This window comes from Colletotrichum lupini, chromosome 5 (assembly GCF_023278565.1).
Source record: "Colletotrichum lupini chromosome 5, complete sequence".
Taxonomy (NCBI): Eukaryota; Fungi; Ascomycota; class Sordariomycetes; order Glomerellales; family Glomerellaceae; genus Colletotrichum; species Colletotrichum lupini.
Genome location: NC_064678.1, coordinates 757,742 through 784,364, shown reverse-complemented (window position 1 = coordinate 784,364; position 26,623 = coordinate 757,742). Strand labels below are relative to the sequence as shown.

Sequence of the window (26,623 nt, the reverse complement as noted above, 5' to 3'; positions counted from 1 at the left end):
GTAATAAAAAGCTACGATTACTTAATTCTATACGGTATTTAAGAATCGCCTCCTTTTTTATCTACTTCCGTAAGGTTAATTAGTACGAATCTCCTATCCCGTACGGTATTAAGAGGTCGTCTCTTTTACGTAGCAAGATACCTTACCGATCTATAATAATAAAATTTAACTACTAATTAGTATTAGTATCCCTATTATAAGGTAGTTAGTTCGAACCGTAGTTAACAAAGAGATTAATTAAACTATTTAAATATCTGCGTAAGTATAAAAAGGAGGTTCTAATTATAGGTTAGGCTAGCTACGATAATCGTAAATAGGGCCCCTAATTAGCCCCTGCGCAGTCGGCTGTATGCCGCGGTCGAATTAGACTTCCAATCCGACAGGCCAAGCCAACTACAGTGCGGCAAACACCTACCTCGATGCTTTTGTTAAGTATCGCCATCACCTCGGTCTTCCTGCCTCTATTATCGACCTTGGGGTGGTTGGTGACGTCGGATACCTTCTCGAGCGGGATGATCTCTACGAGGGCTTTAAGAACGGTGGCTTCTTCTTTCTGAAGGAGCAGGATGTTCTCGACTCTGCGGCCATTGCTGTGGCCAACTCCTCTGGAGGGCCGTTCAGCAGCTTCTGCCTTGGAGGTCTCTCTGAGAAGCCTCTTTCTGATCCATCTAATCGTGTCAACTGGAAGAGAGATGTTCGTTTCGCTCAGTCTCACTATTTCCACAAAATGAACGCCGCAGGCTCTGGGGAGACCAAGGAGAATGATGAGGCCGAGACATTCATCTCGCTTGCCAGATCCGATCCCGCTACTCTCCGAGACAGCGCGACAGCCGCCAGCCTCGCTCGCTTCATCAGTGCCAATCTCAGTCATCTTATGCTGAGGCCAATTGAGGATTTTCCCCTTACTGAGAATTTGACCTCGATTGGTTTGGACTCCATCATTTCGATTGAGTTGGTGGACTGGATTCATCAACAGTTCCACATTGGTTTAACCTCTATGGAAGTCACTCAGTGTACTTCTCTGATCCATCTCGCTGAGAAGATCATCGAAGAAGTCATTGCATCCGTGTGATTAGCTAAAATTGTCATCTGAACTCTGTGTAACTGTGCGATTCTCAAGGGTAGCAACGTTATTATTTTCATCAGGCTAGTGGCATAGGTCATAAGAAATTTCGGAGAATGTTTGGCTTGTTTTCAATTAGAAATTTGCAATGGCTGTGAAAGTACAATCTTTCCACTTTACTAAGGCTTTCTATCATGTCCGCAGCCCGAATCTCATCAAAGGTAGAAGCTGTCACCTTCACGTTTGTAAAGGGCTCAGTATCTCACACAAGTTGCTAGTTTACTTGCACCAAGGTGAGCCCGCATCCTGAGATATAATATGTATAATGTTTCTAAATCGCTATTCCTGAAGTCTACAAGTACGCATCATGCCACTGAGCTGTTTGGTCTCATCTCTACTCTCTCTTCGTCTGGCTCTCTTTCATTAAGGGAATCTTGTTCCACCACTTCATATCGACCTTTCCGCAGCCATTTCCACTCCTTGGCTGAAGAAACAACGACCAAGCTAGTTACAACACCGCCTATGCCGACCAGCGTCAAGAGATTAACTTGAGACTGGAACACAATCCAATCCAGTAGCAACGCCCATCCGACCTGAGAATAAATCATGATCGTAGCAGCTGATGAGACATCGTTGGCTATTCCTGCAGTGAGAAGAAATTCCTAGAAGAGCATGTGGTGTTAGTCGAGGACGTGGAATAGTATACCGGACAGGTCGAATACTAACCATTACAAAGCCGAAGATGCCAAGGGGTATCAACTTTATCCACGACAGAACTGTTGTTGTGAGATGAACGCTGTCTATGAGAAGGAATGCCACAGTAGATACAATGACAATTGTCCAAGCAAAGTACATGATACTCATCAAAGGGTGCTCGCGTGTACCGATGGAGCGAATCGCCGTAAGCGCCACCTTTAGATATATTCAGTAAAGGTTGTCACCAGTGACTCATCGTTGACTTACCGCTCCACCACACACACTAATCAACCCGAATCCGAAACCCATCATTCTGCCTTTCGGGGTCCCATCGTTAATTGACTGAGCAGCGGTTGCAAGTGTTGGATTAGAGCCAAATAGCGCGTCTGGCTGGACGACGAGGATCACACCAACCAGCGCGACAAAGGCCCCGATCCGATCAATAACCTCGAAGGTTCCATAATCTAGGTACCGAATCAAGATCATGGCAGTGAGCGGCCCAAGGAAATTCAAGGCCGTTGCTTCACTAAGCTTAAGGTACATGATAGAAACTAGTAGATAACGTGTTAACAAGGTCAATTCACCAAAACCTCATGTCACGACGCGATATTCATCTTACAATAGAAACCAAAGGCTCCAAAAACACCGGCCGCTGCCCTCAGAGCTAGTAGCCATCTCAATTCTGGTGATCCTAACGGGAAATTTGGAGCTTTCGTGAACCAGAGGTAGACGGTGCATGCCGTACCCGTGATAAGGAACCGGACGAATAGAACTTGGAATGGGTGTACTGGGTCTTCGCCCGTCTCGAAAAACTTGGCAAAGCCGTTTAGTGCCGCGGCAGAGAGTTGGGATGCCAGCACCAGCATCGACGGCCTGTGCCGGTCCAAGAATGAGTGACTCAGGCCTTTGTCCATCTCGCGAAGCCTGAGTGAGAATAGCAGATTGTGGTTCGTAGAAACATTTCACCTGCCTCGCAACGTCTAGCCAGAAGGCTTTTCCCACAGACTTGCTTACCGTAACTCAAAGGGTTCCTTGTTCTTCCTGCTCCGAAAAGGCAGATGGAAACAACCCCGGAAAGTCTGGAACAAAGGGGTTGGTGGCATCAAGTGGCACAAGGTTTCGGAAACTGCTTTATGAAACCCTAAACGGGACATCGGCGCGACGCTATCCCTGGGCTGTCAGCACCGTGCGTTGACTCGCGAACTCCCTCTCGCTACACCCGGCTCCGCCCGCTCGGACCGAACTACCCCAGTCAACTTTACCTCTCGATCCGGTGGGAAACGGAGGGACGGCAAGGCGCCGGTAGCTCGGAGCCGAACACGAAAGGTAGCGCGTTGGGTTCCCAAGATGCGAATCGCCATGGGTGGAAGTATGTGGTGAGCTGAATGCTGAAGGGGTCGTTAGGTCCTCATCGTCCCACCCGCGTAGAGCTCACGCTAGTTTAACAAAGTCTGAAACCAATCACCCACGTATGCCTCTTAGAGCTTCACAGTGAGAAAGTGGCTCTTCAATCAATCAACGATGGCCAGTTACCTCAACACCAACACACAAACCACACTTAGTCCTCCCCGGCCATCATGGGTCGACTTAACCAACTTCGGGCTTCCAAGCTCGATGGAGACCAGCGGCTATGTGCCCTTTCTGATGGCTATCATATTGATAGCCTCAGTGATGACCGTTTCGCTGCGTAAGAATAAGTTGTCTGCATTCCCGGTGATTAATGCCTCGAAAAATGAGTATCTCATGAGTGGAAGGGCGATGTTGGCCCGGGGTTTGAAAGAATTTGGTGGGAAGCCTTTCAGAGTCAATACCGGTCTTGGCGGTGGTGTCATCATTCTCGACCACAGCGTCATGCCAGAGGTTCGAAATGATGCCCGTTTTGACTCAACGAAGTTTCTGCTCCAGGTATGGCAAGCTCTAAATGAAATTCGTTATTAGAGCTCGGTTGTTGACTTTTGCGCTGTTCTTGTAGTACTGGCAAGCTGGCATCCCTGGGTTCGAGCCTTACATTGCTCTTGGAACTGAGATACTACACAATGTCATCAAATGGAATCTCACGCCTGCTGGTATTGGTATGTCGTCTTGGGGACTCGGTGATAGTCAATTTTCGTTTACTGATCTAATCATGATTCTAGCCAAGCTGAACAAGCCATTGTCTGATGAGGCAAACGCTGCTCTTAGTGATATCTTGACCGATAACGAAGGTCAGTCATTAACACAAACCCCGCACGACAGCATCGAATTCTGACAGCCCCTACCCTCTCTTCAGAATGGCATGAGGTTCTTCTTGGCGACGTCATCATTCGAATTGTTGCCCGGGTGTCCTCCGTCATTTTTCTTGGCCCAGAGCTGTGCCGAAATCCCGACTGGCTGAAAATCACAGTGAATTACACCAACAAAGCAACAAATGCTGCCAAAGTCTTAAGGCGTTGGCCAGTGATTCTCTATCGCACTATTCATTGGTTTCTTACAGAATGCCGAGAAGTTCGTACGATGCTAATTGAAGCGCGGCAAATCATCGCGCCTATTCTAGAGAAGCGCCGTGTAGAGAAGGCAGCAGATCCAAGCCTCGAGTATCATGACGCTCTGGACTGGTATGAGACGGCAGCGAAAAGAATGGGCGTTGAGTATGATCCTGCCGATCAGCAGCTGGCCCTCAGCATCTCTGCAATTCTGACCAGTAACGATCTTATGTCCCAGAGCATCATGGATCTTTGCAAGAACCCAGAGATGTTCGAGCCACTCAGGAACGAAATCCGGTCTGTTCTCGGGGACGGGCAATGGAAACCTACGAGTCTTTACAACACGAAGCTCCTCGACAGTGTTCTCAAGGAAACTCTGCGCCTTAAGCCCGTTGCAGCTGGTGCGTTTGTTCCATTCTTTTATCAACTATTCTACTGTACATCACTCAGGCACTTTTTGCCACTTTTGGCAGGCTCAACTAACGTGCTTTACAGTGGGTCTAGGCCGCAGAGTCATGGAAGATGTCCGCCTCAAGGATGGCACAGTTCTTCCCCAAGATTCTGGCATCGCTATTAATGCGGAAAAGATGTGGGACCCGGAGATCTATAAGAACCCGCGAGCCTATGATGGATACCGTTTTTTGAGACTGCGGGAAGCTTCTGAGCAAGGCGAAAAGACGTCCCAGCTAGTCAGCACTTCGCCCGAACATCTAGGTTTCGGCCTCGGCATTCACGCCTGTCCTGGCCGCTTCTTCGGCGCCAATACTGTGAAGCTGGTCATGTGCCACCTCTTGCTCAAGTACGATATCAAGCTGGCGGAAAACACAAATATCAGTCCTCTAGAGTTTGGGTTTTCCATGCTTGCAAACCCCACCACCAAGGTCCTTGTCAGGCGGAGAAAGGAGGAGGTGAACTTCTAAGACAGAGGCCCTGCCATCCATATTATCTATCCCTGATATCTACTTTAGTATCCACAATGGCCCGAACAGTTCTAGTTAGAATGGAGCTTCGATGAAGAGTTACAAGGATTACCCGACCCGCCGGCTCCACAGCGACGGCAATCATACTTTGGTAACTTGAAAGTCTATATCAACTCATGTTGCGAAACATAGCCATCAATGAACTTTGTTTGATTTCCGCCCGCCGGCGTCAATTCGTGATCATATTCCCCGTATTCAGGCAAATGCCATTCCCAAGCGGGTAAAATACAACTGACCAGGACACTTATTTGCCGCTAGGCCCTGCCGATGTTCCCTTTCCTACAGCTGGGTATCTAGTTCGTGCCAAGAGCCAAGATTGTCTTGACAGCCCACAGGTTACCAATCGGTTAGCTGAGCGGGCCGCTCCTGAACCTTGATTTACACTTGATTATGTACGTATTTCCAGCCTGAAGATTTGTCATTTTCGGTTAAGGCGCTATTCTGGAAGACGTCATGGGTCTGAAGTCTTCCTTGCTCTCGCTATGAGTCCTTCGAAATATGTCAACTTGCCCGCACTACTTGAATGAGCTCTAGGTAATGATCCATCAAAGAACCCTCATCACTATCCAGGCTCAATCTTCCAAACAAGCCTCCACAAATGGCCAAGTAAGGCATTGCTGTCTTGCGATTCGCCTTCTCACCGTTAATGAGGTAGTAAACAATGAAGCAAAGTGATACTAGGAGAAGCTGTCCCATATTGCCCCATTTCATGCTTGACGATCCTATGTCCCTTTACACATGCAACGTTAACAACTATATCTCAATTCACGGTCGCACAACGTACCTTTCAAGTCCCTTTTCCCAAAACAGTCCACTGTTTGTGTTGGTATCCCTATTACAGGGTAGTTAGTTCGAACCGTAGTTAACGAAGAGATTAATTAAACTATATAAATATCTGCGTAGTAGGTATAAAAAGGAGGTTCTAACTATAGGTTAGGCTAGCTATAATAATCGTAAATAGGGCCCCTAATTAGCCCCTGCGCAGTCGGCTATATACCGCGGTTAAATTAGATTTCTAATTTAATACTAACTTTCTCTTTTTTTTATCAATTTAATTACTATAATTAAAAGTATAATTCGACCTCGGGCCCGTTTACTAAGTCGTCTCCCTTTCCCTCTTTTTTTTATTCTTTTTATATAACCTATCTTTTTATTTATATAGTAGCTTTTTTACTACTTATAAATTACTCTAATCTCTTATTTAATATTATTTTTATAAAAGCGTTTATAAGGTTATTTTTATTATTAATCTAACGGATCTTAAGTATCTCGCGCCTTTTATATAATTACTTAAAGGCTATAATATCGATTATAAGCTTTTTTTCTTTTATCGTTCTTAATTTAATAAGGTATTTATATAACGAGTAAGAATCGGTATAAATAACCGTTAAAATAAGTAAAAGGCTAATTTAATTAGTAATTTTCTTTAGCGTTATTAAAATTGCATAAGAAAAGTTAACGCCGTTAATTATATTATATACCTCCGATATTAGTATACTTCTTATTATTTACTTATTTTTAGTTAATAAGTAGTAAATTATATTACCGTATATAATAAATTCGCTCTTACTTATACTCTTATTAACTAAGATAATAATATACCCTAATTATAAAATAAGGTCGTTATTATTTATAAATAACTTATTAATAAAAATATAAAGCTTATTAATTATAAAGTTAATTAGGTAATAAACAAGACTTTAATTAAAATTTATTTACTACTACTTAAGCTACTTATTAAGTATTTTAATATTTTATTTAGTTAGATTTATAGCCTATACTACCTTAGCGTAGTTAAAAGTTATTTTAGGCTAATAAATACTTATAATATATATCTCTTATACGAGCTTAGCTTTATACTACTTCTTAACGTTAATTACGTTCGGATCGACGAGGTTAATTTTTTCGCCTTACCCCTTTTATTAAAAAATAATAGTTTCCCCTTTAATTATAAGAATCCCGCCGTTAAATACTAAGGGGGTATTTATTATAAGGACCTTTTTTAGCTTTATTATAAAGCCCGCTTTTTAAAGCTCTTTATCCTCTTTTTTTATGAAGTTAATATCAGATAGGCCTAATATATCGTTAGTCTATATTTTAATAATCCTAAATTAGTCGCCTTCGTACTCCGTAACTAATAAGTACGGGTCGTATATAAAAATAACTATTAATAGTTAATTAATATAAAAATCGTAATAAGTAGCTTACTAATAAGTACCTAATTTTATAAGCCTATATAGTAGCTTAAGTACTTTAATAATTGTACTTTCTAGGTACTTACTAGCTATTTCCTTTAGTAAATAGGCTAGGATTTTCCTTATAAGCCCTATAGCTAATTAAGTATAGGCCTAGGTAATATTATAGCTCTAAATCTCGTATCCCTTCTTCCGTAGTAATGCTATTAGTACTATTATTAATCGTTAGCTATAGCGCTATATAATAAGTAATTATATAAGTAGCGTTACCTTTTTAACGTTACTATACCCCTAAATTACGTATTTAAACTTCTCGTACGGCTAGGGTATTCCTTTCCCTTTAATCTTACGAACTATTCGTAATTTAAATATAGAGAGGTTTAAATATTTTTCTAAGTTATATAAAATAAATCGATAGACCCCTCGATTACGAAAAGTGTTTATTTTAATAAGATCTAATCCTTTATATAGTTTTTTAATAGTTATAATTACGCTTTCTTTACGTAGTTTAACTACTAGCTCGAAATCGGCTTTCTTTTTTATTATATAAAAAGTATTAATTACCTCGTTACTAATAATAAATTACTACATTAGGGCTTACTATCGTAGTTTTTTATAACGTCTCGCTAGTAATATTAGTACCCTTTTAATAATTTCCTTTTCCTCGTTATTTATTAATATTATTATAACGATTTTATTAAGGATAATTTTTTATACCTTTACTACGGGTTATATAGTTTCCCCTAGCTCTTCTTTTTTTATAAGTTGGAAATTACCTCGTTAAGATTTATATAATACGGTTTAATTACCGTAATTAATACTTCGAGTAGCTAGTTATAATTTCTCATAACTATATAAGAGCGCTTATTAATAAAAATTAACTTATATAGCCTAGCCTATTATTAAGTAATTTCGTATTATACTTATATATCCGAATTTAGTAATATATTTAAATTATTTCTTATATCGGGTCTATTATGCATAATAATTACCTTATTAACTTATTTTTTTATACTTACTTCGCGTAGTACTTATATTACTTTTTTAATTACTCGGGCTCGTTAGTTTATACTTAGTAACGGTAGCGAGGCTAAGGTCGTTTTTAAATATATTTTAAATATTAATAGCGTTAGTATAAGTCCGTTAGGCCCTATAATATCGTTATAGTATTTAAGTACTATTTAGAGGTATTCGTCGTTAGTAAAATCCGGATTTTCTTTTTTAATAATTCTAAACGCCCTTTTTAACTACTAGTATACCCTCTTTACTTTTTTAATATTATAGTACGCTTTAACGGGTACGACTTTTAACTATATACTATAGGCCGTCGTATTATCCCTAAATTCTACTAACTTAAAGCTAGTACTAGTATCGGTTTTAATACTATTTAGCGGTCCTTAGTATATATTAATTTAGCTTTTTTATAGGGCTATTTATACTATTTTTATTTATAAATCCCGGAGGAATTACCCTATTTAGAAGGATATAACTATATTAATTATATATAGTACTAGCTGACTATTTAAATAAAAGATATTAATAATAATTTCTTAGTTAAAGTTAAGCTTATTACGCAATTTAAACTTAAATTTGCGTGGGCTCTGCGTATTTATTTAGTATTAATAATATACTTTTATTAATTATTTTAGCGCCCCTATTTCGATATTATTATTACCTAATTACTTTAAGAGGTTATATAGCTTCGTAACTAACGGGTACCCGAATCTTTAGTATAGTTTTTTAAGCTTATTTTCCGTTAAGTAATTAATCGATTTCGTATTATTAATAAGCTTTATAAATATATACCCCTATCGTTATTCGACTATCTCGAAGTACTTATTACTAAAGATTTTATTCCTCGTATTATTAAATATAATACCTAGTTAATCTATATTTTTTAGATATAAGAGAAATAGGGTATTAATAAGTAAAATATAAAAAGTTATTGTTTTAAAGTACGTCTCTATTTTTATTATACTTAGGGCGACGATTTCCTTACTTAGGCCGAAACTAATCTTTATAATACTTACTATCGACGTATTAAGTATTACTAACGCAATCTTTTATAATACTTAGAATTGCCCTTTTTTTTTAATTAACTATTATAATACCCTAGTATTTAAAATAATCTTATAGAAATTGTCTAGGCCGTATTTTTTACTTATATAGAATACTTATACGAGCTTAGTATTCGAGGGATCTAAGTAATATAAAAAGGACCCCTCTAGCTACCCTTAGATATGCTTAGTATTATATTCTTTTTTCTTAAATATTAAGAGAGATAGCGTCTTTTTTTTAATTATTAAGAAAATAGGCTTTAGCCCTATTAAATTCGCCTTTTCGGCCGCCTTTATATCCGTTATCTAAGGGACCTTCCTTTATTATTTATAAATAAAAGCCTACTTATTAAAAGCTTTTACTACCCTCTATTTATTTAGCCTCATATATTTTTTAAAAGCTAACGGGGTAAAAAAAGAGTAGTTAATATCGTCGATTTTATTATAATCTAATTTATTAATATAGGGGGTAAGATCTTCCTTATTTTCTAAATCTCTTATAAGGGGTATATACTTTAAGCTACTATTTTAGCTACTATTACTAAGTTTTATACCCCTAGATCTTCCCTTATATATAATAAGGAATTAGTTAAACTAACGAGGGCTAGTTTTGCCGTTTATTACCCTCGACTTTTTATATTATTTATATAATTTAGTACGCTCTTTTTTAAATTAGTTACTTAACTAATATCTATCCTTTTTATAAATATAATATTACCTCTTTTATTACCCTATTTATAAGTTAAATCTCTACTTATTTAATAAATCTAGGCCTCTTTACTAGCGATTATCGTATTTAGCTTTTTTTTTTTTTTATTATACGTTCGATCGACTTAATATTATTAATAAGGGCCGTCGTATATTTAGAAATAGGTTTAGTACGGTATTCTTATTTTAATATTAAAACTAGATCTTAGCTTTAAGTACAGCGTCTCGTAGTCTTCGGGTACTTAGTATAGGGTTATTTTTATTTTTAATATACGCTAAATTATAGTATAGAAATATCCGACTTTCTGTTTATTTATCCCCTTATTTAGCTAGGTTTTTATTAGCTTATTAATTCGATTAATAAGCTTTTTAAGGATTTTTACTCGCAATTTACTTTTTATTATCTTAGTTATAAATATAAAAGAAATCGCTCGTAGCTTAGATAAGAGCTCTAGGTTTTTATTATAAGTCTTAAAGCGGCTTTAGATTACGTTAATTATATTAAAAAAGTCGTTTTAATCGAGATTACGTACTGCTTCGTAATAGTAATTAGAGGCTTTACTTATGAGTACGATATTAATTACTAAATAGTACTAATATTCCTTAATTCCGACTTTTTTATAATAATTATAAAATATCATTAGGGTTTTTTATAAGACCTTATACTTCCCCCTAGAATATAATTTCTTTTTTAGGAAGATCTTTTCAAGGTTTATAAATTACTTTATATTTATTACTAAATTTTTAGTATTTATATATAATCCTTACGTTACTACGTATTATTAATAACTTTAGGTCGTTTACTTTTCTTTTTATTAACTAATTAGCGCTGAATTTTGCGTTAGTAGCGGTAATAAGTTATAAATTAAAATAAGTAAAATTATCGATTATCGTACTTTTAGTACTATATTTTGCCCCGGTATATCCTTTTATAACAATAGATTTTTATTAATAATTATAAAGAGGAAATCTAGGTCGTTTACCTTTTTTTTAAATTTATTAAAATAATTATACGCTCTATCGACCTATACTTAGTTCTATAGTACGAATTCCTCTTTTATAATTATTATTATTAGTATTTTATATAACTCTTATAATTATAATTACGTTAGTAATACTCCTTACTTATAGAGGAATTTATTAATTATTTTTATAATTCTTAGGCTTATATTTATAAACTATTTATTTAGTTAGTAACTAAGGTCGTTTATAATCTCGTAAAATAGGGGTTACTCCTATAGCCCCTTTTTTTTATAGACCTTAGTTAAATAGATTAATATTATATTAATTTACTTACTATTAAGCTAATCCGCGATTTTATATATTTATGTCCCCTAATAATCCGGGTTAATATTTACCTATTTATAAAAGATTAGGATTCTATTTAAAATTGGGTTTTATCCTCTTTTTCCTTACCCTAACTTACTAAGGGTCGTGCTCTAGCTTATACTTATATTAGTAGTTATTAGCGTATTTAATTTTAATAAGGATATATTTAATCCGCGCACTAGTTATAATAAATCCGTGCTTTTACTATTTAACGAATTTATTAAGATTTAGGAGATTCTTATTTCCTCTTACTATCTCGCTACTACTCTCGTTTTTATTATTTTTAATAATTACTATTACCCTTTTAAATCGCTAGCTATAATACTTACTAAAATCCTCTTTTTTATTTAATATAAAAGGGTAGGTTTTAGTAATTCTTTTTAATAATAATAATAATAAACGTTTATATTACTATAAGAAGATATAATAATTAGTCTTAAGATCTTTATTAGTTACTAATTTCCGCTATCCCGTATATTTCTAACTTCTTAAGCCTCGTACTCTTTATAATCTCTAAATAGCTTCTTTTCTTAACTTACTTCTTTTAGAGTAGTATTTTATAAAAATAGTTAAAAATAGATGCCGTATAGCTCGTAAAAGAGCTATATAAGCTATTAAGAACTATATAAGTTATTAAGTATAGTTAATAAAGTTAAGCCCTCTTTTTTATAAAATCGTAAATTTTAAGGACTTATTAAAAATGCTTATTTATTACTTATACGCGGTAGGGTTAAATATTTTAGAGATTTTATTTTTTATAGCCTCTTAATACCCTATTTTATATTTTTTGAGTAGTCTTTTTTATAGCTTAATTATAGTTAAGTAATTATTACTTATTAATAATCCTTTTTATTACTTAGTTAATTTTTTAAAATTAGTAATCTTATACTAAGAGTTAGTATAAAAAGAAGCCTTTAAGTAGCCCTTTAGAAGATTCTTTTTTTTTTCCCTTTAGATCCTTATTTTTTTAGCCTTTTTTTAAGTTAATAATAGCTTTAATAAGAGGTTATAAGACTATTTTAAAATAGCTACCTTTTTTTTAAGTTAATTTCTAAGATTTGTAATATTTTTAACTCGATATTATTAAAACTTTTAAATCCCCTCCTCCCTCGTTAAACCGTCCCTTATATTTTATTTTTAAATAATACCCGGGGGGTAGTTAAGGGAGCTATAAAGAGGTTATTTAAATTACGGGCTTAAGGTCGTACTTATAAGATCTTCGTAATAATAAACTTTTTTATATACTATAAATCTCTTAGCTTAATAACTCTTATAAGGTTACCTTCGCTACTAAGTAAAAATATTTATATTTAAAAATCCCCTTTTTTAATTATATAGTACTTTTTTATATTATATTATTAAGCTCGTTCGTTATACTAATTAATTAAGTAAGTAGTCGTTACGTAAGTATTTTTTTTTACTAATTTAACTAGTTAATTTTTAATTACGGGCCGGTTATAAAAAAGTCGTTTAATAAAAAAGCTACTCGGGGTAATAATAAAAAGCTAGTTACTTAAGTAGTTCCGTTAATTAACGTAGTTTAACGTAATAAACATTAACTTCTTATAAGTAGTAAAGGGCTATAATTATTTAATTCTATATAGTATTTAAAAATCGCTTCTTTTTTTATCTATTTTTATAAAGTTAATTAATATAAATCTCTTATCCCGTGCGGTATTAAGAGGTCGTCTTTTTTACGTAATAAGATATTTTACCGATTTACAATAATAAAATTTAACTACTAATTAGTATTAGTATTCCTATTATAAAGTAGTTAGTTCGAACCGTAATTAATAAAGAGATTAATTAAACTATATAAATATTTACGTAGTAAGTATAAAAAGGAGGTTCTAACTATAGGTTAGGCTAGCTACGATAATCGTAAATAGGGCCCCTAATTGGCCCCTGCGCAGTCGGCTATATGCCGCGGTCAAATTGGACTTCTAATCCGACAGTTTGCGAGCTTAACAACTGTAAATGCCGACTCGACACAGCGCTCAACACACCTCTCCCTGGTCTGCCCGGCAACACCGTACACATCCGCGTCATCTGTGGCGATGGGTGTTATCCATGGGCAATGGATAAAAAACACAGCCCGATGATACATGCAGAAGACACGGAATGCCTTCCGTAGCTGCCGGTCGTCCTTTACACTTTGGAGAACCCCGGCATCGTTCGCCTCATTGAGAGGTGTCGGCAGGCCACTAAGCCATTCATTGAGGACATGGCAGCTGGCCTGCAGCCGATCGCGACGATCATATGCCGATGCAGACTTGTTCAGAGCTCTCGGACTATACTGAAATTTGAGTACCGAGTGTAGAAGCTCGGAGAAGGTGTATGACACGGCAATCATGTCGTCTCCTTTGTCGAACGACGGAAACTGGATCCCCCAACCCAGATCTAGTATCTAACTAGCCGTTAGTTGCCTTGACCGAAATGACCCAATTGGTGGACTCACTGGGAGCATCCCATGATGGATAGCGTAGTCTGTCTCGAGGCTGTAGAGAAACCAAACTCCCCGTTGAGCCAGCTCTTGATCTTGATCGCTCATGCTGGTTTGCTGACCTCTTGCCGCGTGAACGAGACGAAGGTCACGCGCACAACATACTGCCGCAGTGATTTTCTCCCAAATCAAGGACTCTTCGCATACGTATGCAATCACTGCCTGCTCTTCAAGTTAGGGTCTACAGCCATATTTATGACGAATATGTCGCAATTCGGATCATAATTACCATGATCAGAGTGACCTGAAATTTCAGTAGCGTGCTCGGGCAGTTTTGGATGTCTTTGTAGCTCCACAAGGCTGATGCAAGGCGCTTCTGTGCTTCGTGGGACTCTCCAACGCTTCGGGTTTGCCGATCTCGTAGGCAAGCTGTGTGAAAGCCCACGGCTACGATGGCTTCAGCAAAAACTAGAACTAATCTGTCGGGCTCAGGTTCTCTGGACTACCTGATGATACTCTCGACTGCAGATTTCGTCATAAAGTCACCAATACTATTCGTGTGAAGATGATGTCAGTGTCGTGCGATTCTGCTCGTCTTCCCCGTGTCATATTAATCACTTACGGGCAGCAATCTTCAAAGCATGCTGAGTGGAGAATGTCAGCTACCTCGACTTGGTTGGGTCAATAGTGGAACAATGCTTACCATCGCAGTATCTTGAAAGAGTACTGTCGGTTCCAGGAAACTTTTTCGTCCTGTCAAGTGGTCCATCTTCGCCAGACGCCACTGTACTCTCGCACAGAACTCGCCGTAGACCGTTCACAATCTTGATCGTCTCATGTCTTGGGCTATCTCTAACTCCCTGAGAGATGAACTCAGGGAGGCCATAGACATTTGCGGCAGAAAAGTCGACGTGGACTGTACCATTATTCGAAATCGGTAATTTCTCTTTCGGGTTGAAAGCAGGCGGCGGAACATCCGTTGCTTCGTCAAAGTCAAATAACTGTGCGGTGTCCGAGTCATTAACGTTCTTCTAGTAAGCGTGCCCAATCTCACTTACCGTATTATAGTCTGGAGGGCTTGTCGTTTCCGGCCTGGTGCGAGGCTGGCTATCATTCGGCAATGACGGTGCAGCGGTTGGCGACTGCGGAAACTGCTCTGTGTTCGAAGTCGTAAAGTCAAAGTTGAATCCACCACCGGAATTACAATCAGATGGCGTCGTTTCCAGTAGCTCCATAAGCTCGTCTTCACCCGGCAATGGTAGATCGAGTAAGTCCAACGAGCCATCATGCCCCAAGTCCGGGTAAGCCTCCGAGAGCGATAGCTGGAGCATACAGGTAAAGTCTTCACCATCGACCTTACCGCCATTGGTCGTAGTTCCCTCGGTTGAGTTCGGTGTCAAAAGGGTTGTATCACAGGGCATTTGTTGCCAAGCATCGTATACGGGGCAGTTCTGGTCGGTGTTGATTCCCAATCTTCGGATGTTGGGGGCAGTTCGATTGTTCGCTCCCGGTGCGCTTGTTCTTCTTGGTCGAGGAGCTAATGGCGGATAGTAACAAGCCTGCCCGTTTCGCTAATAATCATTAGCGTAGGCCTGAGTTGGACATTCTGGGAAATCTACTCTTACCTCACAATTGAGGCACGGGTCGGCCCCGTCGCCTGAAAACTGTCATGACGAGTTCAACATTCTGACCAGTCTGGATACTCACAGCGGACTTTCCTGGACCTGCAAGCCTGACAAGCTCCTCTTCGACGTGTGATTCGACGCATGTTGATAGCTTGAGTTACTTAGGTTTCGCGTGAGAAATGTGCACTCAAGCTTCGAAGTATTCTAGAAAGAACACCGGACGGCAGTGTTCCAAGTTGAGAAAAGCGTCGGCACTTGTTGTAAAGAGAATGGCGAGCTGAATGCAAGATAAGCTTGGTCTAAGTAAGTAGTGTTGCGATATCACCAACGGACGAATCCAAACACTCACACAGGGTTTTGGCTAAATGAGCAAGGTTTCCCCAATAAGTACCTCGTGGAATACGCCAGTCAAGAATGTTACAGCTCCCTGGTCTGAAGCTCTGTTAGAAATGACTGTGACCCAGCGCATCCCAAGTTAAAAGATTCAGACTTCCCAAGATTCTCTAGCTTGACAGCAGATCCTAAAGAATAAGACTGTTTCGTCAAGGAACCAGCTCTATCAAAGTCTCACAACATGAAAAACATAATAGAAAACAGCATGGGATGCTTGCTTATTCTGAGGAGTCAGCCAATCAGAGTTGTCAATGCGACTACTTTGTTTGACTTTCCTTTCCCCTCGCCACGTAACCCACAGGCAATGTTGCACCATTTGCTCTGGGTGGGATGTGTTCATCACATCAGACGGGCTTAGGCTTTGTGGATGACTCGCCCCGTCTTGGGAGAGATGGCAAGGGTAATCAAACCAGAATGATGGGCTTGACCCCTCTTGCAGCTGGTACATGAAGCTCCATCAAAGATGGTGTGAAATCGTGCCCGGGGCATCTTGATCCGCGTGCCCCGAGTCCACTTACTTCGCGAGTTTCCGCTCACACCTTGCAAGCTGAGGTGCATGTCTACAAGTAGATGAGCCTTGTTTTGAGGCGGAGGCTACAGCCTCTTCAGCCAGCTTCCAAGAGCTTCCAGGCCACAGGAACCTAATCACGCTTCCGCTATAAATCAGTGTTTTTCTATGAACCATCTGTCAATCTTGCAGGCAGTGCCGTTGGTAAGGCAGGGGTTGAAAACATGATCAGAGACTAACTTCCGCTAATTCCAGTGTTGTCAAAACTTATTTCAAGTAGTGCGTGGCTGTTTGTTTAAGAGCCAAGAAGCTTTGAAAGACTCGATAGACGCGCCTATCTACTACCACCTAGTTATCAGAAATGTCAAAGTTTAAGCAATGCAACCGTGGATTGAGTCAGTCGCCTGCACCCCATCATCCCCATCCGACTCGGACCAGAAAGTGTTTAGCTCTACGAAGTACCGTCGCAACCCGTCGGTTACGGAAAGAACCACAGACCATGCAAACCCAAGAATTGCTCCCTTTCTGCCCAGCCAGTCCGATGGGATTCTCTCGGTACCACGTTCAAGTCCGAAAATCAGGACTACAAGGCCAACCACCATTGTCAAGGATAAGAAAAAGCGGTGGGCCCAGAATTGTACGCGGATCGACCATTTGGCCTTCATATCGTATCATTCTCGGGTGGCCATTATAAGGAGACCCATCAACAGAGAAACAGAACAGCGCCCGTTTGAACCCTGTCGAAAATGAGTCCCCCCTCCACTGCCCCTCAGCTAGATGCCGGCCATCGACCCAATGTGGCCATCGCCAAGGAAGCAAAACACTACGTCGATCACCGGCCTCCCTATCCAAGGTCTATGTGGAAACTCTGGACAAACTACCATGAAGGCCCTCTGGATGCCATTCACGATATCGGCTCCGGCAGCGGCAATGCCGCCGAAGGCCTATTGATGCACGTACCCTCGGCTCCCAAGCATGTCGTCCTGACTGAACCGCAAGCCAAGAACATCGAAGACTGCCGCGCACGCTTCAGGGACCGGTTCACTGGGACCGATTTCTCATACCGGAACTGTCGCGGGGAAGACCCCTGGGAAGCCCTGGTGGATGGAGACCGCGTTGACTTCGTAATGGCTTGCGAGTCACTGCACTGGACTATCCTGGAACCCACGCTTGACAATGTCGCAAAGAGTCTGCGGGGAAACGGAACCTTTGCGGCCGTCATTTACGGCCCTTTCCCGGGAATCACCAACAACACGAGTGCAAACACAGCATTCAAAGCTTTCATTGGCGAGCATGCCGCCCACCTCTTGAAGCAAGAGTGGATGACCGAGAATTGGAAGCGAGCTGCTCGCCAAATGTTTCACGGCATGGACTGTGTGCCGCTTAGAGACGAAGTTTGGAAGGATGTCAAGCGCATTGAGATCAACTGTGGGGATGAATGGTATGCCAAAGACTACCAGCCTCTCGATGGGACAGCAGATCCGGTGGGTCATCTGGGTGTATCTGAGCGTGTTGCCATAGATGATAGCGAGGACTGGAGGATCTCAGCCTCGGTCGAGTGGCTGAAGCAATCGCTCGAGTCTATGCATTTTGGTTTTACTGAAGCTTCATGGAAGTCGCCCAAATGGCAAGAGATTACAGAGGAGATTGGAAACGGGCCGTTGGAACTCAAATGGCAGGTTCACATGATACTCGCTCGGAAAAGGGATGAGGCTCCGGGTAACTAGACCTAACTTAGTGGCAAAGAGTCGTGTCAGCATAGTGTTGTGTGACAAGAGTTCCTGGCATCAAGCCCAGGCGTGATGAAGCAGCGACATTTTCGCAAAATAGAGACATAAATATTGAGCTTTACTTGGGCCAAATAAACTCGGTTCAACTGCGCATGTTGATACAAAGTTTCGTTGTTCCGCACTTACACGTGGCTGTTTTGGTTGGTGGGAGTCTCTGTCAACGTAACGTCCCAAGGACATGGGCAGAAGTTCAGGCTGTATTCACATTAAGCTTTTTTAACGTTCTCAGGATCGGACGCTCAACACGTACTGCTACCAAATAAGGTCAAATGTTGTGAACTCGCATTGGAGCAAAATCGTCAAACTTGCTCAATGAGACGAAACACGTGAAGCCAGTTCGATGTCAAGCAGAGAAAGTGTACTCACTGTATGGCCGGGATCTCTCTCAAGTAAGGATGTCACTTTCTTAGTCGGTTGTGTGTGCCGAGGCTCGAAAAGCTTAATTGCAGTTCCACAGCCCGAGCCATTATGTTCGCTCGAAAAAGACCTCGTCGTGTCAGGTTACGAGAGGTTAGCATGAGTCGCGTTCTTGAGCCCGGCGGGGATTCCTTAACACAGAAGTCACAGCCCGATTTGGACTTTGCCGAGATACGTAGAGCTCCATGGGAATTGTAGAGATCATGCCAGTCCTTGACCTGGACATCAGTGGTAAGATGGACACCATACTTGCAATGAGACCCCACGGTGCAATGAGTTATATATGATGGAACTTTAAGAACGCAAAGTTAGGAATGAGCAGCAAGAGAAAGCCGCGTGACAGGCCAAGATTTTTATGGGTTTCATTACGATCTTGTAGTTTTACAGAGTAAAAGTTTGTCGAGATACGCGTACCTCAATTCACATCAGATAGTTAGTCGAAGACCGAGAGCGATGGCTTCGTCGAAAGTGAATCCATTCCTAGGTCGCTCACGCCGGTAAGGTGCGTAACTCAGAAAGATAACGACAAAGATTTGAGAGGGAACTTGATCCGACTAAGAGCTTACTTAGTTGTATCACAATTGAAGCTGTCGACAATTAGACCCCGAGCCGTGGAACTGGCTCGCTGCCCGAGCAGTGTTTCTACATGTCGCACATGATACGAATATGGACTATGCCATTGTAAGTTTTGACTAGTCCTTAGCGGCATACTTGAACAGAGCATGTGTAGATATGTGACTTAAGCTGCTTTTCGCTGAACTCATGCCATGTTGGGCTATTGAAAGCTCTTATTCAGCACTGCGACTCGGTAGACATTTTCGGCAACGTTGGACTCTAGAGCTTCGACTACCCTCAAACAAGCCAAATGCAGGAACGGCGATAATTCTGTGAGAATGTTTGCGTTGATTTGGGTTCAGCGCCTGGGCAAACTTTTATGGAACTTCGAATCCGGAGTATCTTCGGACACGCGGTTCATAGATTCGTCTCGCAGGATTTGCAATGATTTCACGGGTTAAAGTCTCTGGCACATTGATCAGGGGACTCTGATCTCAACGGGACGTTCAATCCATTGGGTATCAACGAGTGGCTAAATAGGTACAAAAGTAGCGGATTGACGACCATCCTCCTGCAGCATTCATTCATAATCATTTCCCTCCAAACCCTCGACTCAATTATGCCCGGTCAAGGTGAGTGTGGCTGATCGCAATCTTATCCTTCTGCTCGTATTTGAAGTCTTCCGGCATGTTCTGAGCAAGATACTCCTTCAGATCACCAATCTTGTGCTTGGTGGGTTCATAGACAAAGTTCTCGGGAACATTGAGCTGCTCGACAATGGAACGCTTGCTGTTGGTGTGTTTCTGGACATAAGGAGAAGGAGGCTCGTAGGGGCCCTTGTACGACAGGCTACCAGGTCCCTTGTACTCCAAGTTCATGCCAATTACCTTGTCACTGTAAGGCAGAATGTCGTTGCTGATGATACCGTCATTGCTGACAGTCGATCCGGCGACGCACTTGGCCTTGTTCCATGCAGAGTCGGCGGAGCGGGTCCAGATCTCGGTAATGTTGGTAAGCATATCCGAAGTGTAGAACAAACGACAGTTGGCAGCCTCATAAATGAACTGCTCTGGGAACCCATCCGGACGCTTACGAGCGTAAGCGTTACGGTAGTTAAAACTGCCACCTGACTTGGCGAGAGTGGGAAGCAGAGGAGGGTCGCCCAGGTCAGGGAGGACATCAAATGCTGCCTCGAGAATATCGGTCTCGTTAGCAGCAATGGCGTCGCTGGCAACCTGCATGATAGCAGCCTGCAAAGACGGCCAGTCGAGGACTTCTGAACCCTCGACACCGCCGATGGCTTGCATCGGAGCCTCCGATGGGCGACCTCCCAAGGCAATCGTTCGGACGCCCTGTTCTCTAACCAAGAGACCCGTGAAGATGGTGCAAGTAGAGGCGCAGATGCCGTCGGTGATGACAACAATGTTTTCTGGCAGGAAGACCTGGTCCCCGGTGCTCTTGGGGTACCCAATGCGAGTCTGGTTGTAGCGCAATAGATTTGTGACATTCTGTCCGGCAATCACTTCCGGGCCGTAGAGGTCTTCCCAAGTATTGAAGGGCTCAAGCTTATCGTTGAGTACGTTCGAAACCAAGTCTGCCAGAGTATCGGGAGAAGCTTCTTGGGCGGTCAGTCCAATAGCGTCAAAGGCCTCGTGAGCACGAATACGGTTTCCATCCCAGATATCTGTGGTCTTAGGGAAAAGCTGGTTGTAGAGCTGGAAACCCGCGGCAATGAATCCACCACCATTGGCCTGGAGGTCGATGACGAGCTTCTTCTTGCCTGCCTCCTTAGCCTTCTTTAGGAAGACATCAACAACACGTCTAGCCTCAGCAATTTCAAAGGTACTGTTTGCAGTGTCGATATCGGACGGAGCGAAAGAAGACACGGCTAGGACGGCGGTGTCCCCATAGGAACCGTTGAGGAAGTACGTAGAGATCCAGTCACTGGCGTGCTTGGACACTGGCAACGGGTATCCCGGGATCTGGGTCGTGGTAGGTGTTGCGCTGGAGGTGGATGAGGACGTAGCGGACGAGGAGGACGCAACAGAGCTGGTGCTGGTTGGGGGCAGCTCCACCTTGGAGTGAATGGCCTCGGCACTGCTGAGATACTCGACCAACGATTCACCGACAATGGCTACGAGCTGATCAACGTACTCGGTGCCGTTGGTGAACTTGATCACCTGCTTGTCCGGGCAATGCCCAGGGAAGCGTAAAACAAATTCGTTGCCAACACCTTGGAACTCCGTGGCAGGGTTGGTGTTGAAGAGGGAGTTGTATTTGGCGTCAGGATCCTGGGTGAGGACTCGGGCAGACTGCGCCTCAAGCCACTCAGTGATTGGGACATCATCGATGCTCTTGATATCATAGACATCAGTGTCATTGACATAAGACTTGAGGAAGTCACTGATGAGATACACTCTCGGAACGCTGAGACCGTCATCAGAAACGGAAACAAGGTTGTTCAGACTGCGGAACGTGAAGAGGTTGAGAAGGGCCGGGTTGTAGTTGAAGTGGCCATCAGAAGCTTGGGTAAACTAGTGAATGTCAGAGCTTGTTGAAAAGGCAGCCAAGACTGCGGATTTCATGACGATCAAGACCTACCAGCCGCTTGATATCGAGCGCAAACTCGATCTGGCTCTTGTACTTGTCTTTCATCACACGGGCTCGGATCTGGCCGAGTCCCTCAATAACATCCACACCGGGAACAGATAGCCTTTCGGAGGATTCGCCAGGGGCTCCAAGGTGCTTTGGAAGTCGATGTATGGCTCGATGTAGTTGAGAAGATCCAGGTCATTCTGCTTATCAACAGGGATTGACTTAAGACACTCGTACGCGATTGAAGGCTTTATCGCAGCTGCTGTTGCGCTGGGTCTGGATGAGAGGAACGACTCTGCGGCTGCTTGTGCAACGGCACATGCGTTTGCGGGTGTTGAAGTCGCATGGTGTCCGGTATGTGTTGCCTGCGAGGTTGTCTGCGTAGGCTTTGCGGAAGCAGCTCCTGCGAGGGCTAGTGCCCAGGTGAACGATGATCGCATCTCGACAACCGGTAACAAATAGTTTTACGAACAAGTAAGTAGGATGATAATCCGGGACGCTGTAGATGCTATTCAGATTCTCGCTGGCTTGGAATAAAGTCTGGAAGAAGCGCCGGGTCTTATATCAAACCCCCGGTCGCCATGATGACCGTCGATTTGAGCGACAGCTAGGTCTCCTCCTTTCCCCAGCCTCGACATCAGACAAGCGTGTTCGGGGATTCATAATGGAATAACTAGTAGCCTAAACAGGCGAGGTGAGGCTGTGTGTTAGGCACGACGGGACGGGCTCAGCTTTGGAGTAAGAAAACAGGGCTTGCCGGGGTCTGAGCTAAGAAGACTAGCCTGCATGCTGGCGCCGGCGCGGCGTTCCTCACAGCCCCCCCAACCCGGTCACCTTGTTCTTCGGTTTCCTGGAATAGCGATAGTGGTTGAACGGCTTCTTTGATGGATGATACTTCATTGAATCCTTCGGCGGACGACGCTTCACTCCATGTATCCCGACGGGGCCATGGTGGTTAAATCATAAGGTCCCGAGACTTAAGGAACCACGGTGACTGTGTGCTTTAATCACTGAATGATGCGGGTATCGTTCTTACGGTAAGTACGGATACTTGTGGACAGAAGCCATCGAATTACAGAGAAATGATTCTTTCTTCAGATGAATTGCTCGCAGTGCCCGTAGAAGATGCGCCGCAAACGTCTGCGTGCGAGCTCCTAACCGAATCTTCGCTTCGCCATTGCGCCAGCCGTACGGAGTACACAGGGTAAACATAGAAGGAATGCAACAGACGCGTTGGGGTACCGAAGCGCGGTGCGCTAACACGTGGAGCCATAATCCTCCAGGATCGCCGCAACGGCATTAGCTGAACAAGCATCAGCAAGCAAAGGCGTCCCACCGTCAACAGTATGGGGTCCATAGCAAAGTCATCGTTGATTTGTCCACCACGAAGAACTCCAGTCATGCCAATTTCCCAGAAATTGAATGACTGTGGAATTGGCTCAAAGGATGTGAGAATTCATCATTGAAAGTCCAGGTCTGTGGTTAGTCGGCTCAAAACTGATGCTAAAGTACTGTTGGTTTCGTCCGAGGTAGATTGCCGCCCAATGCTTATTTCCGTCCAAACATCGAGAGCTAAACAGCCAGTCGGCGTACACAGAAGTTGAAGGGATTTCATCCCGATGGTGTAGACAGTCGATATTACGATTACCTGTGGTTGAATAAGGTACTCGAGTCAGTGGCAGGACTAGGGCCTCATTTTACTGACCAAGAGCTTCATGGCTGTTAAGGTAGGGAGGCACAATGAAGATCACGTAACTTGAAGTGACATCATGGTCTCTTTCGCAGCCGACGTCTAGATAATCCTCAAAGGCTAAGTAGGCCATCTGTCGCGAAAGATGAACACGCGCCGGTGCGGGTGTCAGAACCGGAGATTCAGAGATCCGGCTGCAGGGAAAACCTGAACTTCGGTAGCAACATTGGATCAACAGCAAGATCCTCGCACACAGGGCCTCATAGGGCAAAGCCGTATCCCCACACTCCCAAACAGCTCATCAAAATTGAACAACAACGAAGCTCTCTCGAGGGCGCCATCGTCGGGTTTTTCACGGGGATGTCAGTGCCCTAGACCGCTTTAGGCTCCCCATCAACCATGGTGGCTTGGCTTACGACTAACAGGGGGGCGCGCAGGCTTCCATCTGGGTGCCTTGCTGGCGCTGTCTGGTCACTCTGATGTGCTATTTTTTGACATTTTGTGTTTGTCATGGCGCACTGCCGGCAGCCTCCCCATGCTCCCGTCCCTCCAGTCAGGGTCAAGCTTCTTGAGCAGGAGGCTGAGAAAGGATCTTAGATGCTTATGTCTTTTACGATCGCCCGAATCGGATATATTTTTCGGCAATAATTGGCCAGGGCTCAGCTTCCTTACGCTGTAAATGAATTGGGGGTTATTGGTCGTGATTCGACTCATGTTTCACCCATGATTCCTCCAAAGCTTGCGATGTGGTAAAAGTTGAATTTCTTGACAACTTTCGCCTGAATTATCCTGCCACCTTAGAAGCGTCCAGGTACTTTCTAGCCACACTTGATCTCGATTCGGTGATGCTGGTTCCTGGCAAAATCTTGAGCTAGGCATTTGTGTAGTTTAGCCTTGACACATGGCCAACTTGATTGGCGTTTCTCCAGCACAATTGCCTCCAACATCTAGACCTAAGACGAGCCCCACGCTGGGCTACGCCGGTCTGGGCATAAGCCAGCACAACCGACCTCACCAACACTGAATCTGGAAAGGACCAAGACCTTCAACACCAATTAGGCAAAGAATTCGGCTCGGAGTCAGTCGCTTTAATCCCCATGAGTGTCAAGACTGATGCAAGCGGCGCCTCGGTTGAGGCGGTGGCTGTCGAACGTCCCAGAAGCCGGGCCCGAATGACATCACGTTGATCTTCCGCTGTTTGTCGGACTGTCCGTCGCTCTTCGCATTACCACATGTAGCAAGCCGAAAAGTATGTCAGAGTTTAGTCACAGATTTAGGAATCAAAGTAAGGAACGGGATCTACTGACCAACTCAAACTATGCTGGATTCCAGAGAGGCTTGAACGTCAACTGACGGAGTGTATTCCGGCCTCCACACAGCTTGGGGGATGGAGGCCAGAATGGCCTGCGGGCTCGGATTGTGTCCGGCGGATTTACCTCTTAACCTTTACTTGCCGAAATACGATGTCACGGAAAGTTTGACCAATCCGAACCAAGATGAGAATTCATCAGGGTGCCTGTGGTGGCGTGATCTAAGGCGGTGGTTGTTAACGGAATCCGGGATGAGTTTCCCTCGCGAGCGACGCGTGGGCCAAAAATGTGCGCGGCCTCCGAGTCCGAATGCAGAATCTGGTGAAGCCGCAACGTTGTATTTTCTCCACTGTGAAGGAAAGTTGATGAGTTAGGTGGTTAGGTGAGTGGTCATGACCAAGTGCCTCAATATATTTTGAGATGTCACGCAGATGGACATTGTTGAGAGGGACTACACCCGGAGCCAACCCGTTCTGTGAACTCACGCTTGCGAGCTCCTACTATTCCACCCAAGTTTATGAGATGTTGTTCTCGCATCATAGATGTCTTCGCGTCGCATGAAGACTTACTCCATATGCAATAGCTGACTTCACAGGCTCACATATGAAGCATGAATTTAACAGGAGTCTGAAGATTTTATTAATGAAGCTGTTTAAAGGGAGTTTGCTGTCATCGAAACTGGAACATCTTTCTAACATCTGACTGCTTCAGTAAATACCTTACCTATACAACTACGATTCGTCCATCTATTCCTGATAGATGTTCGAATCAAAGTTGGTAGGAAACCTTGCACGACCTTGAGCATCTTTGTTAACCCATACAGATACCGAGATGCCTGGACACTTGAAGATGCCAAATCCCTCATCGTCAATGACCACCTCGCCGGCCTCCCAGCCTAGCAAATCGGTCCATCTCTCACCGATGTGTTCCTGGCCAACCGCCATGCGAATCTCGCCAGGGCCCTTATTGCTCATCACACAGGCAAGCCCGTCAGGTTTATCCCAGGTTGCACGCCTCACGAAACCAATACAATTCGCATCATCCCAGTAATCCTCCTGAGAACCGTATGCATAAAGCTTACGAGCAAGCATCAAGTCAGCAAGTTTTCCCCCGCAGGATGGCGGCTCCGCGTCCTTCTTCATCCCGTATAGATCCCCATAAAAGGGACAGGGATAGCCCTCCTGACGGAGCAAGATGAGAGAGTACGCGAGGGGTTTGAAGAAGCCTTCAATCTTCGTGTCCATGGTTTGACCTGGTTGTGTGTCGTGGTTCATTACCACAGTGACCGCATTGATGGGCTTCTCTTGTACAAGACTGCCATCGAAGACTTTTCTCAAATCACCGCCTTCGCTGGTGCTGATTTGACTGAAGTTGTAGACGAGAGGCGCGTCGTAAAGGGAGAATTTGTGGTCCATCGTTTCCAGCCACTCCTTCATCGGCTCGGTCTCCGCGGTCCAGAACTCGCCGACGATGAACATGTCTTTGCCGTACTCATCTCGCAAGTTATCGATCCACTCGTTCGTGAACCGCTGACTGAAGTGTTGCACAGCGTCGAGACGGAAGCCCTTGAGACCCAATTCCTTGGTGATCCATGTCCCCCAGTTCTTGACGTCGTGTTGGACCTCAGGGTGTGAGTAGTCAATGTCGGCAAACATCATGTAGTCGGCATTACCCTGCTCGTCGCCAACAGACCGAGACCATTCTTTGTGGTCACCCATAATCTTATAGATGGACTTGCGCTCATTCTCCTGGTTCCAATCGGTGCCACCAAAGTGCTCCCAGTGCCACTTCATGCTGGAGTATCTGT

General features: G+C 43.0%; 7 protein-coding genes across 7 annotated transcripts; 3 read left to right on the top strand and 4 right to left on the bottom strand.

Annotated features, from left to right (window-relative positions):
* Positions 1 to 727: 727 nt before the first annotated feature.
* Positions 728 to 1,072, top strand: CLUP02_09659 (polyketide synthase; the record flags this gene model as incomplete). Its single annotated transcript, XM_049288637.1, has 1 exon — positions 728 to 1,072. One exon carries the CDS (start codon positions 728 to 730, stop codon positions 1,070 to 1,072), a length of 345 nt encoding a protein of 114 aa, XP_049145781.1.
* A 356-nt stretch (positions 1,073 to 1,428) lies between these two features.
* CLUP02_09658 (uncharacterized protein) lies at positions 1,429 to 2,673 on the bottom strand (the record flags this gene model as incomplete). Its single annotated transcript, XM_049288636.1, has 4 exons — positions 1,429 to 1,725; positions 1,790 to 1,975; positions 2,027 to 2,310; positions 2,379 to 2,673. 4 exons carry the CDS (start codon positions 2,671 to 2,673, stop codon positions 1,429 to 1,431), a joined length of 1,062 nt encoding a protein of 353 aa, XP_049145780.1.
* Positions 2,674 to 2,941: 268 nt separating this feature from the next.
* Positions 2,942 to 5,141, top strand: CLUP02_09657 (cytochrome P450; the record flags this gene model as incomplete). Its single annotated transcript, XM_049288635.1, has 6 exons — positions 2,942 to 3,128; positions 3,252 to 3,664; positions 3,732 to 3,831; positions 3,895 to 3,963; positions 4,029 to 4,622; positions 4,717 to 5,141. Coding segments are annotated over 6 exons (1,788 nt in total), but the record flags the coding sequence as incomplete, so codon positions are not given.
* Positions 5,142 to 13,420: 8,279 nt separating this feature from the next.
* On the bottom strand, positions 13,421 to 15,354 carry CLUP02_09656 (uncharacterized protein; the record flags this gene model as incomplete). Its single annotated transcript, XM_049288634.1, has 7 exons — positions 13,421 to 13,897; positions 13,949 to 14,155; positions 14,223 to 14,362; positions 14,450 to 14,484; positions 14,556 to 14,577; positions 14,637 to 14,934; positions 14,992 to 15,354. The coding sequence occupies 7 exons, from the start codon at positions 15,352 to 15,354 to the stop codon at positions 13,421 to 13,423; spliced, it is 1,542 nt and encodes a 513-aa protein (XP_049145778.1).
* Positions 15,355 to 17,205: 1,851 nt separating this feature from the next.
* On the top strand, positions 17,206 to 18,186 carry CLUP02_09655 (uncharacterized protein; the record flags this gene model as incomplete). Its single annotated transcript, XM_049288633.1, has 1 exon — positions 17,206 to 18,186. The coding sequence occupies one exon, from the start codon at positions 17,206 to 17,208 to the stop codon at positions 18,184 to 18,186; it is 981 nt and encodes a 326-aa protein (XP_049145777.1).
* A 1,652-nt stretch (positions 18,187 to 19,838) lies between these two features.
* On the bottom strand, positions 19,839 to 22,479 carry CLUP02_09654 (peptidase S41 family protein; the record flags this gene model as incomplete). Its single annotated transcript, XM_049288632.1, has 4 exons — positions 19,839 to 21,755; positions 21,823 to 21,966; positions 22,054 to 22,339; positions 22,406 to 22,479. The coding sequence occupies 4 exons, from the start codon at positions 22,477 to 22,479 to the stop codon at positions 19,839 to 19,841; spliced, it is 2,421 nt and encodes an 806-aa protein (XP_049145776.1).
* Positions 22,480 to 25,562: 3,083 nt separating this feature from the next.
* On the bottom strand, positions 25,563 to 26,609 carry CLUP02_09653 (glucan 1,4-alpha-maltohexaosidase; the record flags this gene model as incomplete). The annotated part of the gene is made up of 1 exon (XM_049288631.1): positions 25,563 to 26,609. One exon carries the CDS (start codon positions 26,607 to 26,609, stop codon positions 25,563 to 25,565), a length of 1,047 nt encoding a protein of 348 aa, XP_049145775.1.
* Positions 26,610 to 26,623: the final 14 nt, after the last annotated feature.